Raw genomic sequence first — 16,923 nt, forward strand, 5'->3', positions numbered from 1 at the left:
GGCCACCCGACAACCATTGTCCATGGCTTCTCCAAACTCATCCCATGCTCTGGATTTCTACTTCAGCCGCTGCCAAAGCTGCTACCTTCTTTGCATGCTTCTTTGCACATGAGTGCTGAAGTCGCCCAGCAGAACAATTAAATATTGCATTAGGCCTCTCTAAAACCCCACCCACTTTTTACAACAGATCAGCTATACAAAAATCTGTGTCTCAACCTCTTTTGAGCAAGCCAGTGGCGACAGTGGCAAGGAAAAACTCCCTCATATTAAGAGGAAGAAACCTTGAGAGGAACCAAGACTCAAAAGTGGAACCCATCCTCTTCTGGTCGACACCGGAACAGAAAACAGGAAAGCAGAAAAATCAGTGATTACATATAGGAAATTATCGTCCTTCTGCGCGAGATGAAGGCTGGTAGCTGGATCGGTTCTTGAGTAGACCTGAAGTACCCTGGAATTGATGGACTCTGGTTTTGGGGATGATTGATGTTGCTGCGGAAGGTAAAAAGTTGTACATTAGAAATTGCCCCTATTCTAAAAGGTGTTTGTCATGTAAAACCTATGAAGCTTTTCAAGTCCTTTGAGGAGTAAGTGAAGCAGTTCTGTGGAGTTGAAGAGGTTAAAAAGCTCAGCACAACTTTTTAACTGACAGTAATAAATTTGAAGTTACCTGTGCTAAACATCTCCTCCAGTTCGCGAAAATGGATGTTCTCTTCTTTTTCTTTAGGGTTTGTTAGAGTGACGACATGACGATGCTTATCTAGAACATTTTAAGTCTGAAAATGAAACAACACTGGTTTGAATCATCTGACTGGGAGCTGAAGCCTTGGTCTCTAGGTTTCCTGCATCACTGTAGGCCATTGGAGAAGAGGTTCTTGCCTTCACCAACCGCCCATGGAGCGGGACTTTTGGAGAACGTAGCCCTGTCTGGTTCCGTCTGTTTCACAGATGTTGTGTTTATCTGTTTTCACTTCAGTCAATCCCACACTGTTGTCCTTAAGGTTGTGCTGAAGGGGGTGTCTGGATCACTGTGAGGATAGAGATTTAATAATAGGAGATTTTTTACATACCTTAAAGCTGAACCTCAGCTTGCTTACTCTGAAGGGGAGCCAAAGCCTCTGTCTCCTGGTGTCCTGCATCACTGTGGGCTGCGGGAGCACAAGTTCTGCTTCCACCACCAGCCCATGGAGCGGGACTTCTCCTTCAGAACTGAAATGAATGGGGCTTTCATTATCACTCAACACTTGACCTTAAAGTTGGGGAATCTTTTCTTCTTGGTTTTCTTTTGTGGGAGGACATCCGGCATTGCATCGTCATGTCTCTGACCCGAACCCAAACAAACGGGAGCTTCTGTGGAGGAAGCAGAATTACATACACCCTGCTGGGAAGTAGAGGAGTTATGCACCACAGTTACCATTGAAAAACCTCCTCATCCTCTCTCGAAGTGAGTGGGAGGCTCTTCGGATTGGTATCATTATGTGAGCCTTAGCTGCCCTTCTAACTGCAGCACAAAGTGGTCTACAGTTGAAGCAGCCGTACTCCTCCTCCTCCACCACCTCTACACCGTGGCAAGTTGGACTTGCCCCAGCTCTACTGCTGTTGTCTTCCGGCTCAGGTTGAAACCCTTCCTCTTCCAGTGACTGTTGAGCACTGAAAAACTCCAGGCCATCTTCAGAGGTAGAAGATGACTTCCAGCTTACCTCTCTGATTAAAGAGGCAGGAGACTCAATCTCTCCCGCTAGTGACTGTTGAGGGCTTCTGAACTCCTGCCTATCTACAGAGGAAGAAGATGGTGTCTTGTCTACCTCTCTGCTCAAACAGGAAAAAAACTGAGACTCGTCCCCTTTTGCCTGAAGTGATGTGACGTCTTGATGAGAACTCGCCCTGCTGCTTGTGACATCCTGTTCTCCAACGGCTACCACAACAAAGCGCCCTATAACTCTGGAGATGGCACAAAAGCAATATGGAAATATATCTCTTGTTAGTGAACTAATAAAATAAGTTACATAATTGTACAGAAGCTCTTCACTTTAAGTGACCTTGGTCGGTACATAAGACATACAACACACAAAGTGTGCCTCCTTAGTGCCAGATTGACTGTTTTAATAAAGGGATCCAATGTTCAACACATGGGACAAATAAAGCACTTGAATACTTGTAATCCTACAACGCAGGCCTGATATGGCGGAGGAATTTGATCGCTCTTTACAGTTAATATTAAATATTTCATTATGGACAATCACTCTGCTACTAATGCTGCGTTTCATTTGAACTGGGGTGTCAGGTTTTCGTAATAACAAGTAGGAAATTTCAGCTGGAATGCCCCCACAAGTTGAATTTCCTACTCAGAAAGCTGGGATAGCCTAACCAACCCAGTGTTTAAAATCCAAGATGGCCACACTGCACATTCACATTAGTTTAAGCAGTAGTGTTATACAGTTTATACTATAATTATACAGTTTATTTGTGTTTCATTAAATCAGTCATACACACAATACAATCCAACTTCTTGTCCAAAAATCCAAAAAGTGGGACATATTTTGTTTAGATTCACCACAAAACAAAGGGTTTTGCAAAGAATTGTGAAACCAGTTGTATTAAACTCCAAAGTCTTTAGCTAACTGTTCATTTAAATTATTTACAATTATCGGAATATTGAACTGGAAGAAGTCAACTCAGGTGTGATGTCATTCCCGGCATAACTTCATATACTACAAATTTGACTTTCTACTTTTAAACATGACTACAGAACTTCAGGGTGAATTGTAATCCTAAGTCTTACCGTTCTGCAGCTGGATGAGGTGCTGAAGTTTCTTCACTGCTGGAGGAGTGTTTCACACTGCTTGGACCAGGCTCTTCTTGACCCTGGTGTGTAGAGAAGAGGGTCATTATAGAATGTACACACAAAGTCAAGACATTTACTGATTAAACCTCAACAGTCTTGCTATAACTCAACCCGATGGAAATTTCTGCACATGATTTAATACAGTAATTACAGTAATTGTTCAAAATTGACATCCTGAACCCAATACCCTATTTTTTTGTTAGCATTGAGGCTATGTGGAGTCAGTGTTGCTAAGCAATGGAAGTTTAAATCCCACCAATTAGAAACCCCCCACCAGTATTTCACCAGTATGGTCTTCAGGGTTGCATATGGCAATTTGCACAATAGCACAACATATGAAGAAATACTTCTGTTTTCTTTGGGGACTATTTTGCTGCACAGCACCCTGCATGTATCCTTTCACCACTAGAAATGATGTCTTGGGCTAAAACCTTCTTAAATATTTGGTAAAGCAGTTTCAGTTTTCAGCATATTCATATTTATTTAGCTCTGAATGTTCTGAATCTAAATGTATGTGGAGCACCTTTAATTATGCACAGATCTAGAATAATTGATGGAATTTCCCTCTAACTACCAGGTTGTGAGGTGAGGTATGTTCTAAGACTTACAGTGTTCCTCTTTTGTGGGGTGTTGACTGAAGAAGAACACATCAAACTCCTCATAGGCAGAATCGAGGATCGCACCCGCAACCACAGACTCCTGGATCTAAAGTTTAAAATAAATAAATTAATAAATATGAGCAAAGTCTTCTATACATTTCATATATATAATATAAGTACACATATATATTGCATATAAATAACAATCAGCCATAACATTAGGATAACATGCATAACATATAGCAGGTCTCCCTTGTGTCGCCACAACAGGTCTGACCATTCCAGACATGGACTCCACATTAGCTCTGAAAGCGTCCTGTTGTATCTGGCACCAAGACGTTAGCAGCGGATCAAGCAATTGGCCCTTATGAAAGTGGCTCAGATTCTCATGCCAGATTCTCATTGACAGATCACCTGTCAATGGTTCTAATGTAATGGCTGATCGTATGTATATAAACCTGGAACTAGACACTCGAGTTCCAGCACAATGGTTCACTTACGGTTCTGGCCTCGTCTGCAGCCAAGCGTGCTGCGCCACCTTTTCCACAGAAGGCCTGGAGAAAGGGTTGAAGCGCAGCATGTATGATATGAAGGCCCGGCAGGGCTCGTCTGCTGCGATCACACTTGGATACTGCACGGATCTGAGCTGGCAACGCGGGAGATTGCGCTGGTTTCTGAAGGGTAGGCTTCCGGTCACCATGACGTAGAGAATCACGCCCAGGCTCCACACATCCGACTTCTTAGGATCGTGCGGCAGATCCAAGAGCACCTCAGGTGCAGCGTAGGGACGGGTGCAGCAGTATTCCCGAGTTAGGTCAGGGAAGCCTCTCGAAAACCGTCCGAAACCAAAGTCGGCCAGTTTGACTTGATTGTCAGCGGTCAGCAGAACGTTTTCACACTTGAGGTCCCGATGAGAAATGTTCTGTTGGTGCAGGTAGACCACGGCGCTGACCAGCTGAGAGAACCAGGTTTTGGCCTGGTCAATGGGGATGGCGCCATGACTAACAATCTTTCGATGGAGATCTGTTGCGACGGCCTCCATCACGATGTATACTTGTCCACCGGGCATCTCAAAAATTTCGTGCACCTTAACGATGTGCGGGTGCTTCACTCTTCTTAGAATGGCAAGTTCTCGGGGCAGAAATGTAGAAGAGAACAGACGCATTTTCCTACTGCGCTGCATCATTTTAATGGCCACCTGGTCGGGGTGTCGTTTTGATGTGGCCAGCTTAACTTTGCCAAATTTCCCTTCACCGAGGTGGCCCACCAACTTGTAGCCTAAACTTTGCAGGACTCTGTCAGGGTCCATTTTGTCCCTGTTGATGGAATGTGGAACAGAAAGTTAGAAAGCCAAGATGATTGTTAGTTTAATGTCGTCTGGATTAATATTAATAATTGATTAATCATTCTTCATAAAACAGTATATTCCGACCTCATATTCTGATTGTTTGAGAAGTGTTCTAACCGTGCTTTTTTGGCTAGTGCTAGCTATTACTGCACCTGCGCACAGCTCCCCCGCTTGCAGCCTAGCCAGCGGACCTTAGTGAGGTCAGGTCAGGCATTTCCAATATTTCTTTTGGCTCAATCAGTTCAGTGTTCAGTTCAGTAATCAATAAATGCTGCTTACCTTGTCCTGTGTAAACGGAACCAGTTCTAGAACCTGTGTGTCTGCTTCTAATGTCAGGGGTTCTAGATAAGAACCTCAGCCAATAGACTTCAAAGTCGATGTAAACATGGGTGTCAAAGGTCTTGCGAGCTGCTGAATTCTGGACCAGTGAGGTAGAACCCACCTTTATATGGACTCTGGTGTGATGTCACAATGGCATGATGTCACAATGGCGAGGTAGCCTCCACTGACTGTATATGCACTGTACACACAGCACTGTGAAAAAGTATGTGTCCCTTTAGTTACTTAAGCAACACCTGAACCACATTGCAGTGATAATGAGACTGAGCTAATTGAATACAGCCAGGCCTGTTAAATGCAAACCTCACTCATCCTGAAGTTCAAATTAAGCTCAAACCCAACTTTTACTGGTAGCTGGTTTCAGATGGTCTAAGCTGGTCTTTTATGGTCAAGGTGGTTAAAAAACTGGTCATCCAGGTGAAACATGGAAACAAATGCTGGTAAGCTAGCGGGTTAACCTGCTCTTGACCTGCACAGTGTATGTTGCATTTGATTCTGGTCAAGACTGAGCATGCAGACCACGCTTGACCAGCAAGGTCATGCTAGTCAACTAGCTTGGTCACATTAGGTTGACCAGCCTGGTAAGGTTGGCTATGATGGCCTAACACCTTGACCAGCATGATCAGGTTGATTATGTTTGTAGACCATCAAAACCATCAAACAAAAAACATACCCTATACTGGTCAATCAGCTTAACCAGCTTGACCGGCTTAAGCAGGCCATGCTGTTTTTCTCCTGCATGGCTGTATGATCTGAAAGCACTGCAAATAAAATTAAAGTCAGTGTAAAAAGATTTAATTCCAATTCATTTTTATTGATCCATTCATCATTACATTTTCACACAGTTTAAATGACAACTGTCACATTATGTCAAAAAGTAAAAAAGTGTGACAGTGACTTATAAAGAGAGAAAAAGAGAGGGAGAGACAAAAGGAGGGAAAGGGGGAGAAGAGAGAAGTTAAATGAGTGAGAGAGAACTAGGGAGAGAGAGAGACAGAAGGAGAGAGAGAGGTTAAATGAGTGAGAGAGAACTAGGGAGAGAGAGAGACAGAAGGAGAGAGAGAGGTTAAATGAGTGAGAGAGAACTAAAGAGAGAGAGACAGAAGGAGAGAGAGAGGTTAAATGAGTGAGAGAGAACTAGAGAGAGAGAGACAGAAGGAGAGAGAGAGGTTAAATGAGTGAGAGAGAACTAGAGAGAGAGAGAGAGAGAGAGAGAAGAAGAGAGAGGTTAAATGAGTGAGAGAGAACTAGAGAGAGAAGGAGAGAGAGAGGTTAAATGAGTGAGAGAGAACTAGAGAGAGAGAGAGGGAATGAAAGAGAGCGAGGGTGGCTCTGTCTTGGGGGCAGTGGTGGTTCAGCAGGTTGTGGGTTCGATAACTGGGCTTGAGCATGACCCTTTACCCTGTCTGCTCCCCCGAACGCCTCGCTCCGGGTATGTGAGCTCACTGTCCCTGTGTGTGTGTGTGTGTGTGTGTGTGTGTGTGTGTTCACTGCACGGATGGGTTAAAGGTAGAGGTCAGTTTTCATCTGTGTCCAACATTAATGGTGAACATGGTTCTCTCGTCTTAAGAGCAATAATGGAAAAAAGCAAAGAAAAGACGAGCAGAGGAAAGGATGGAAGGTAGAAGGAGGAGTGTGTAGGAGCCAAAACATTAAGACCATTTCTGCACTGTGTAGAAATAGAAATAGTCAATTAATTACAATTACAATTAATTACAATAGTGGGAGCACTCTTTATCACGTGGTGCGGCAATGCTGAACTCTGATTGGTTCAAACGGAGCAATTGCTCGTACTTTCATCCAATCAGGTTGCTCGTTACTGCCTTCTGTCACTGAGTCAGGAGCGGAGTTTATGGAGTTAGTTCAGAACACAAGTGAATGAAGTTCATTTTACCCTCAAATGAAATGTTTTACAGCCTTTATCACTAAAATGTGTGATTTTATAAAGCTATGTTTGACTTTAAGCCCTTAACTGTGCTGCAGGTGTGAAATGTAGGTTTGGGTAGTGCAGTGTGGTCAGTAATTAGCTCGTGCTAGTGGCTAATCCACTGCTAGCCCTCTCCCCCAGCTCAGACGAGGCTCTAACACTGCCTCCATATATTTGTCCTTTATTTATCTACTGTTAGACTGTCTGTGAACAAGTGGATGAGCTCAGACTTCAGCTGGAGAAAGTCCGGTTCATTAGCCAGGGCTGCTGTTGGTCCTGAACAAGGCAGGGCAGTGTTTGCTGCGGCGGACTTCAGTAAGGGAGAGCTCGTGCTGGAGGTCAGAGGAGACCCAGGGTTCCCTAAAGGGCCTGATGCTCCACTTCATCTGGCAGGGGAGGTTCTGGAGGTGAGACACGTTACCATTAAACCCCGGACCATCTCACTCGTCGTTTTGGCTAAATGTGTGATAGATTTTGTCTGCCGTGCGAGTTTAGTGTGTCTGCGCATCAGAAACGCAGCCCAGTCCCAGCCGGCGCTTCAGAAACGCAGCCCAGCTCCAGTGGTTTAGTAGTGAGGTCAGGCTGCAGTGTTTGGAAGCGTTTCTGCTCAGCTGTGCTGCATTAAGCTCCTATTACCTTTAAATTCAGTAGTTATTTAATAACCCAGCTCTGTTTGCCACCATGTCCTGATCTGTCTAATGTAGGACAGTCATACATGCTGTGTGTTGTAGGTTTCTAATTCACTACTGTTCATGTAACATAACATGCTGGTGAGCCGGCTGGTTAAGATGGTTGAGCAGTAGAGCTCTTGACCTGTTTTCATTGAAGTGGGATTGTTTTGACTGGTCTATCAGCATGATCAACCTGAGCTGATGGACCATTTTGGTCCTGCTCGTAAACTCATGTGGTCATGCTGGTCATGCTGGTTGAACACCATGAGCTCGCTGGTTGACAATCATGACCAGCCTGGGCATACTGGTGGACCAGCCTGCTCAAGTGGTTCATGGTGTTAGGGTGGCTAAACAACCAAATGAAAACATGCTTAACTGCTCATCCTGCTTTAGCTGACTAGGCAGGCTTTTTCCCAGGAAAGATGATTTTAAATGTTACAATTGAAATATTGTTAAAGGATGTATTTAGTCACTAAATAACTAATAATAAATAATTTGGTGTTTTTGGTGCATTCTTTGTATTAAAAAAATATCACTACGCTTAAAAGGAAGATGCCAACAAGACTAAATGTTTGCACTGTATCCTTGAACAATTTAGGGGTCTTTGTTTTTCATTTATTTCATTGTATTCAAAATTTGAGTTTTGTTTTGAGTTTGCTGGTTTAGCTGGTCTACCCGCATGATTAACCTCACCAGTCTAGACCACCAGTATGACCAGCTTAAGCTTTGCAACGTCAGTTCCACCAGTTTGACTAGCTTGGTCAAGTTAGTCATGCTGATGGTTCTGCTAGTCCATTAAACTCAAATGAAACATACTCTATGCTTGTCAAAAGCTGGTTAACCAGATGGTTTACTAGTATAAATTCCACTGGCTTCCTGTAGCTGCCCGCATCAGATTCAAAACCCTGACGCTGGCCTACAAAGCCAAGAACGGACCAGCTCCTCCATACGTGATGGCAATGGTCAAAAGCTGATCCGTGCCTAGAGCCCTTCGAGGTTCAAGTACGGCTCGAGTCGACCAGCCATCAAAATCTGCAGAAGACAAGCGTCCAGGCTTTTTTCTGTCCTGCACCAAAGTGGTGGAACGAGCTTCCCCTGGGTGTCCGAACGGCAGAGTCGCTCGCTGTCTTCAAACGCAGACTGAAGACCCACCTCTTCCGAGAATACTTGGACGAATAGAGTACTATGGTCACCTTAGTGTCTTCTGTGTAGTAATGTCTTAAGCTTAGAGGTATCTTTGAACTATTAGTCTATTCTAACTAGCTAAGGTTTTCTTGGGTAAATAGCAAAGCACTTTGTAAGTCGCTCTGGATAAGAGCGTCTGCTAAATGCCTTAAATGTAAATGCCTTAAATGCAGTAAGCTGGAATTTTCAGCTAGGCTAGTTGGGTCAGAACCTTATTATTTTATTTTATTTCTTTATTTTTTACTTTTTTAATTTATTTTTTCACGGTATATTTTATTGTATTTTGTTTTTCTTTTTTTGTTACATTTCTAACGGTCAAGTGTTTCATAATGCAGTATAAAGTATTCTGACTCCTTTAACATAGAAGGTTTTGAAAGGTTCAAACCCATTATTTGTGCAAAGTAATGCATAGCAAACCAGAGAAGGAAAGAAACAAAGAAAGAAATAAGCTGTTGTTCATGCAACTCATTCAATTATATTACTGAAAAAATGTGTTCTTCCTACAACACAATTGTTTGTTCAATTTGTTCTCAAGTGCCTGCATTGTACAAAATACTAGAAACTTTGTGTGTCTGTGTCTGTCTCCTAGTCCTAGTTTTTACTACCAGAAACTGTCCCGAGGAAGTAGGAAAATGTCACATTGCTTTAGCAATCCTTTGTTGTTATTTCTAAGTACCGGGAGTGTTTAGAGCGTCATTTAATACATGAATCCACTTTTCATTTTCTCCTAAACCCTTTAGAAAGGTGGGAAGTTGGGTCCCCACAATGTAGCTTCCAGTTTGTAGTCCCCAAAAGACTAAAGTGTGTGTGTGTGTGTGTGTGTGTGTGTGTGTGTTTTACTGCAGTCACAGCAGTAGAGTAAAGGTAAATGTAAAGTGAAAACTATAAAATTATCTTTACATACATTTACACTTATTATAACCTAAATATTAATCTATTCTAAAAGAATGAAACTTCTCAGGCTGGTGAAGCTGATTAATATTGGTTTATTTCTTAACAATGTCAGTTCAGAGATTTCTGTGATGGTCTGAGATTCATAACTTAACAGGACAAAATCACATAACATCTAATCTGCTTGATCCAGTCCAGAATTGTAGATTGCCAATAGGGTAAGAACAAGGCCCAGACATCCCTGTTATTCTGCTGGGAGATCCACAGGCGCTCGTAAGCAAGTCAGGAAACATAATCCCTCCGTCAGGACCTGGGTTATTCCCCCTAGTTGGTCGTGACATCCTTATCAGATGCCGGAACCACTGTCTATCACAATGACAACTCATTATTGCCTTTTGAATCCATGATCTTGTGTCAGTACCCCAACTTCCTGACCATAGGTGAGGGTGGGGACATAGATCGACCGGTAAATCAAGAGCTTTGCTTTATAGCTCAGTTCTCTGTTCACCACTGCAGACCGGGACAGTGACTGCAAGACTGTACAGGATAGTACCATGGCTCCTCCTGCATCTGAGGTTTAACTATCGGGCAGGTTCTCCATTCCAGTACCCTGGCACAAGCCTGAGGAGGCTGAGAACTGTGATGCCTTAATAGATTGCACACACTCTCTGGTCCCCTATCCTAAAAATGTAGACCACCACCCTGACTTGCCAGTCCAGAGGCACTGTTCCTGAGGTCCATGCAACATTGCAGAGGTGTGTCTACCCAAGACAGCCCCGCACTGTCCAGAGCATACAGCTACTCTAGATGAATCATGAATCCATTCTCGGTGCCTTGGCATGGTGGAGCTTTTCAACTACCTCAGTGACATCAGGCAGGGAGATGGATTCTGACTCCCCAGTAACCTCTAGCCCTACCTCCTGAACAGGAGACATGTTCCTCAGGTTTAGATCCTCAAAGATTTCCTTCCAGCACCCAACAATGTCCTGAGAAGAGATAGGAACCCTGCCCTTACTGAGCACACTTCTGACAGTGTTCCTCCTTCCCCCCTCAGAGGTGTTGGAGCATTTTCCAGAACCTCTTTGAGGCCACCTGACAACCATTGTCCATGGCTTCTCTAAACTCATCCCATGCTCTGGATTTCTGCTTCAGCCGCTGCCAAAGCTGCTACCTTCTTTGCATGCTGGTGCCCATCAGTAGATGGGAGTACCCCAAACCAACCAAGCTTGGAAAGCCTTCACCCCCAGTCTGATGGCATTCCTCACCTTTGGTTGCCACTGAACAGGCACCAACAAACTTTTGGCCACAGCTATGTACAGCCACTTTCACAGTGGTGGTCTTAAACAAGGTCTATTCCGATTCCATGTTGCCAACCTCCTTTAGAACATGTGAGGAGCTCTTTTGGAGAGGGGAACTCAATTTGGACAAAGTCCTCTGTCAGTCTTACCTAGCAGACCCTCTTTTGGGCCTACCAGGTCTGTCTGGCAGATTACCTGACAGCTCAGTACCTCTCTTTTTCCAGAGTGTCCGAAACATATGACCTCAGGGCAAATAACATGACCACAAAGTTGATCATTGACCTTTGACCCAAGGTGCTCTGGTACAAAGTACAATGATGAGCAACCATATGTTCGAACCCAGTGTTTGTCATGGACAAACTGTGACAAGCACAAAAGTCCAGTAACATCCCACCACTCGGGTTTAGATCAGGCAGGCTGTTCCTCCCAATCACTCCTCTCCAGGTTTCCCAGTCATTGCCCACATGAGTGCTGAAGTCGCCCAGCAGAACAATGAAATATTGCATTAGGCCTCTCTAAAACCCCGCCCACTTTTTACAACAAATCAGCTATGCAAAAATCCGTGTCTCAACCTCTTTTGAGCAAGCCAGTGGCGACAGTGGCAAGGAAAAACTCCCTCATATTAAGAGGAAGAAACCTTGAGAGGAACCAAGACTCAAAAGTGGAACCCATCCTCTTCTGGTCGACACCGGAAAGCAGAAAAATCAGTGATTACATATAGGGAATTATCGTCCTTCTGCACGAGATGAAGGCTGGTAGCTGGATCGGTTCTTGAGTAGACCTGAAGTACCCTGGAATTAAAGGACTCCGGTTTAGGGGATGATTGATGTTGCTGCGGAAGGTAAAAAGTTGTACATTAGAAATTGCCCCTATTCTAAAAGGTGTTTGTCATGTAAAAGCTATGAAGCTTTTCAAGTTCTTAAAACTTAACCTCTGAAAAGTCCTAAGATTATTCAGCAATTACATGGAATACAGTGAAAATGGGCACAATCATTCTAGGAGTTTGAGGAGTAAGTGAAGCAGTTCTGTGGAGTTGAAGAGGTTAAAAAGCTCAGCACAACTTTTTAACTGACAGTAATAAATTAGAAGTTACCTGTGCTAAACATCTCCTCCAGTTGGCGACAATGGATGTTCTCTTCTTTTTCTTTAGGGTTTGTTAGAGTGATGACATGACGATGCTTATCTAGAACATTTTAAGTCTGAAAATGAAACAACACTGGTTTGAATCATCTGACTGGGAGCTGAAGCCTTGGACTCTAGGTTTCCTGCATCACTGTAGGCCATTGGAGAAGAGGTTCCAACGGCCCATGGAGCGGGACTTTTGGAGAACGTAGCCCAGTCTGGTTCCGTCTGTTTCACAGATGTTGTGTTTATCTGTTTTCACTTCAGTCAATCCCACACTGTTGTCCTTAAGGTTGTGCTGAAGGGGGTGTCTGGATCACTGTGAGGATAGAGATGTAATAATAGGAGATTTTTTTACATACCTTGAAGCTGAACCTCAGCTTGCTTACTCTGAAGGGGAGCCAAAGCCTCTGTCTCCTGGTGTCCTGCATCACTGTGGGCTGCGGGAGCACAAGTCCTGCTTCCACCACCAGCCCATGGAGCGGGACTTCTCCTTCAGAACTAAAACGAATGGGGCTTTCATTATCACTCAACACTTGACCCATGTACCTTAAAGTTGGGGAATCTTTTCTTCTTGGTTTTCTTCTTTTGTGGGAGGACATCCGGCATTGCATCATGTCTCTGACCCGAACCCAAACAAGCAGGAGCTTCTGTGGAGGAAGCAGAATTACATACACCCTGCTGGGAAGTAGAGGAGTTATGCACCACAGTTACCATTGAAAAACCTCCTCATCCTCTCTCGAAGTGAGTGGGAGGCTCTTCGGATTGGTATCATTATGTGAGCCTTAGCTGCCCTTCTAACTGCAGCACAAAGTGGTCTACAGTTGAAGCAGCCGGTCTCCTCCTCTTCCACCACCTCTACTCCGTGGCAAGTTGGACTTGCCCCAGCTCTACTGCTGTTGTCTTCCGGCTCAGGTTGAAACCCTTCCTCTTCCAGTGACTGTTGAGCACTGAAAAACTCCAGGCCATCTTCAGAGGTAGAAGATGACTTCCAGCTTACCTCTCTGATTAAAGAGGCAGGAGACTCAATCTCTCCCTCTAGTGACTGTTGAGGGCTTACGAACTCCTGCCTATCTACAGAGGAAGAAGATGGTGTCTTGTCTACCTCTCTGCTCAAACAGGAAACAAACTGAGACTCGTCCCCTTTTGCCTGAAGTGATGTGACGTCTTGATGAGAACTCGCCCTGCTGCTTGCGACATCCTGTTCTCCAACGGCTACCACAACAAAGCGCCCTATAACTCTGGAGATGGCACAAAAGCAATATGGAAATATATCTCTTGTTAGTAAACTAACAAAATAAGTTACCTAATTGTACAGAAGCTCTTCACTTTAAGTGACCTTGGTCGGTACATAAGACATACAATACACAAAGTGTGCCTCCTTAGTGCCAGATTGACTGTTTTAATAAAGGGATCCAATGTTCAACACATGGGACAAATAAAGCACTTGAATACTTGTAATCCTACAACGCAGGCCTGATATGGCGGAGGAATTTGATCGCTCTTTACAGTTAATATTAAATATTTCATTATGGACAATCACTCTGCTACTAATGCTGCGTTCCATTTGAACTGGGGTGTCAGGTTTTTGTAATAACAAGTAGGAAATTTCAGCTGGGATAGCCTAACCAACCCAGTGTTTAAAATGCAAGATGGCCACACTGCACATTCACATTAGTTTAAGCAGTAGTGTTATACAGTTTATACTATAATTATACAGTTTATTTGTGTTTCATTAAATCAGTTGTAGACACAATACAATCCAACTTCTTGTCCAAAAATACATATTTTGTTTAGATTCACCACAAAACACAGGGTTTTGCAAAGAATTGTGAACCAGTTGTGGTAAACTCCAAAGTCTTTAGCTAACTGTTCATTTAAATTATTTACAATTATCGGAATATTGAACTGGAAGAAGTCAACTCAGGTGTGATGTCATTCCCGGCATAACTTCATATACTACAAATTTGACTTTCTACTTTTAAACATGACTACAGAACTTCAGGGTGAATTGTAATCCTAAGTCTTACCGTTCTGCAGGTGCTGGATGAGGTGCTGAAGTTTCTTCACTGCTGGAGGAGTGTTTCACACTGCTTGGACCAGCCTCTTCTTGACCCTGGTGTGTAGAGAAGAGGGTCATTATAGAATGTACACACAAAGTCAAGACATTTACTGATTAAACCTCAACAGTCTTGCTATAACTCAACCCGATGGAAATTACTGCACATGATTTAATACAGTAATTACAGTAATTGTTCAAAACTGACATCCTGAACCCAATACCCCAAATATTTTTGTTAGCATTGAGGCTATGTGGAGTCAGTGTTGCTAAGCAATGGAAGTTTAAATCCCACCAATTAGAAACCCCCCACCAGTATTTCACCAGTATGGTCTTCAGGGTTGCATATGACAATTTGCACAATAGCACAACATATGAAGAAATACTTCTGTTTTCTTTGGGCACTATTTTGCTGCACAGCACCCTGCATGTATCCTTCCACCACTAGAAATGATGTCTTGCTTCTTAAATATTTGGTAAAGCAGTTTCAGTTTTCAGCATATTCATATTTATTTAGCTCTGAATGTTCTGAATCTAAATCTTAAATGTATGCGGAGCACCTTTAATTATGCACAGATCTAGAATAATTGATGGAATTTGCCTCTAACTACCAGGTTGTGATGTGAGGTATGTTCTAAGACTTACAGTGTTCCTCTTTTGTGGGGTGTTGACTGAAGAAGAACACATCAAACTCCTCATAGGCAGAATCGAGGATCGCACCCGCAACCACAGACTCCTGGATCTAAAGTATAAAATAAATTAATTAATAAATATAAGCAAAGTCTTCTATACACTTCTTATATATAATATAAGTATACATATATATTGCATATAAATAACAATCAGCCATAACATTAGGATAACATGCATAACATATAGCAGGTCTCCCTTGTGTCGCCACAACAGGTCTGACCATTCCAGACATGGACTCCACATTAGCTCTGAAAGCGTCCTGTTGTATCTGGCACCAAGACGTTAGCAGCAGATCAAGCAATTGGCCGTTATGAAAGTGGGTCAGATTCTCATGCCAGATTGTCATTGACAGATCACCTGTCAGTGGTTCTAATGTAATGGCTGATCGTATGTATATAAACCTGGAACTAGACACTCGAGTTCCAGCACAATGGTTTACTTACGTTTCTGGCCTCGTCTGCAGCCAAGCGTGCTGCGCCACCTTTTCCACAGAAGGCCTGGAGAAAGGGTTGAAGCGCAGCATGTATGATATGAAGGCCCGGCAGGGCTCGTCTGCTGCGATCATACTTGGATACTGCACGGACCTGAGCTGGCAACGCGGGAGATTGCGCTGGTTTCTGAAGGGTAGGCTTCCGGTCACCATGACGTAGAGAATCACGCCCAGGCTCCACACATCCGACTTCTTAGGATCGTGTGGCAGATCCAAGAGCACCTCAGGTGCAGCGTAGGGACGGGTGCAGCAGTATTCCCGAGTTAGGTCAGGGAAGCCTCTCGAAAACCGTCCGAAACCAAAGTCGGCCAGTTTGACTTGATTGTCAGCGGTCAGCAGAACGTTTTCACACTTGAGGTCCCGATGAGAAATGTTCTGTTGGTGCAGGTAGACCACGGCGCTGACCAGCTGAGAGAACCAGGTTTTGGCCTGGTCAATGGGGATGGCGCCATGACTAACAATCTTTCGATGGAGATCTGTTGCGACGGCCTCCATCACGATGTATACTTGTCCACCGGGCATCTCAAAAATTTCGTGCACCTTAACGATGTGCGGGTGCCTCACTCTTCTTAGAATGGCAAGTTCTCGGGGCAGAAATGTAGAAGAGAACAGACGCATTTTCCTACTGCGCTGCATTATTTTAATGGCCACCTGGTCGGGGTGTCGTTTCGATGTGGCCAGCTTAACTTTGCCAAATTTCCCTTCACCGAGGTGGCCCACCAACTTGTAGCCTAAACTTTGCAGGACTCTGTCAGGGTCCATTTTGTCCCTGTTGATGGAATGTGGAACAGAAAGTTAGAAAGCCAAGATGGTTGTTAGTATAATGTCGTCTGGATTAATATTAATAATTGATTAATCATTCTTCACAAAACAGTATATTCCGACCTCATATTCTGATTGTTTGAGAAGTGTTCTAACCGTGCTTTTTTGACTAGTGCTAGCTATTACTGCACCTGCGCACAGCTTCCCAGCTTGCAGCCTAGCCAGCGGACCTTAGTGAGGTCAGGTCGGGCATTTCCAATATTTTTTTTGGCTCAATCAGTTCAGTGTTCAGTTCAGTAATCAATAAATGCTGCTTACCTTGTCCTGTGTAAACGGAACCAGTTCTAGAACCTGTGTGTCTGCTTCTAATGTCAGGGGTTCTAGATAAGAACCTCAGCCAATAGACTTCAAAGTCGATGTAAACATGGGTGTCAAAGGTCTTGCGAGCTGCTGAATTCTGGACCAGTGAGGTAGAACCCACCTTTATATGGACTCTGGTGTGATGTCACAATGGTATGATGTCACAATGGCAAGGTAGCCTTCACTGACTGTATATGCACTGTACACACAGCACACACAGCACTGTGAAAAAGTATGTGTCCCTTTAGTTACTTAAGCAACACCTGAACCACATTGCAGTGATAATGAGACTGAGCTGATTGAATACAGCCAGGCCTGTTAAATGCAAACCTCACTC

At 43.7% G+C, this 16,923-nt stretch overlaps 2 protein-coding genes across 2 annotated transcripts; both read right to left on the bottom strand.

Annotated features, from left to right (window-relative positions):
- Nucleotides 1-3,408: 3,408 nt before the first annotated feature.
- On the bottom strand, nt 3,409-4,750 carry LOC140557070 (testis-specific serine/threonine-protein kinase 6-like). The gene is made up of 2 exons (XM_072681204.1): nt 3,942-4,750; nt 3,409-3,547 (listed from the first exon to the last, which is right to left on the bottom strand). Exons 1-2 carry the CDS (start codon nt 4,748-4,750, stop codon nt 3,409-3,411), a joined length of 948 nt encoding a protein of 315 aa, XP_072537305.1.
- A 7,902-nt stretch (nt 4,751-12,652) lies between these two features.
- LOC140557071 (testis-specific serine/threonine-protein kinase 6-like) lies at nt 12,653-16,226 on the bottom strand. The gene is made up of 3 exons (XM_072681205.1): nt 15,418-16,226; nt 13,045-13,463; nt 12,653-12,723 (listed from the first exon to the last, which is right to left on the bottom strand). The coding sequence occupies exons 1-3, from the start codon at nt 16,224-16,226 to the stop codon at nt 12,653-12,655; spliced, it is 1,299 nt and encodes a 432-aa protein (XP_072537306.1).
- Between the last annotated feature and the right edge of the window lie 697 nt (nt 16,227-16,923).

Source organism: Salminus brasiliensis, chromosome 6 (assembly GCF_030463535.1).
Source record: "Salminus brasiliensis chromosome 6, fSalBra1.hap2, whole genome shotgun sequence".
Taxonomy (NCBI): Eukaryota; Metazoa; Chordata; class Actinopteri; order Characiformes; family Bryconidae; genus Salminus; species Salminus brasiliensis.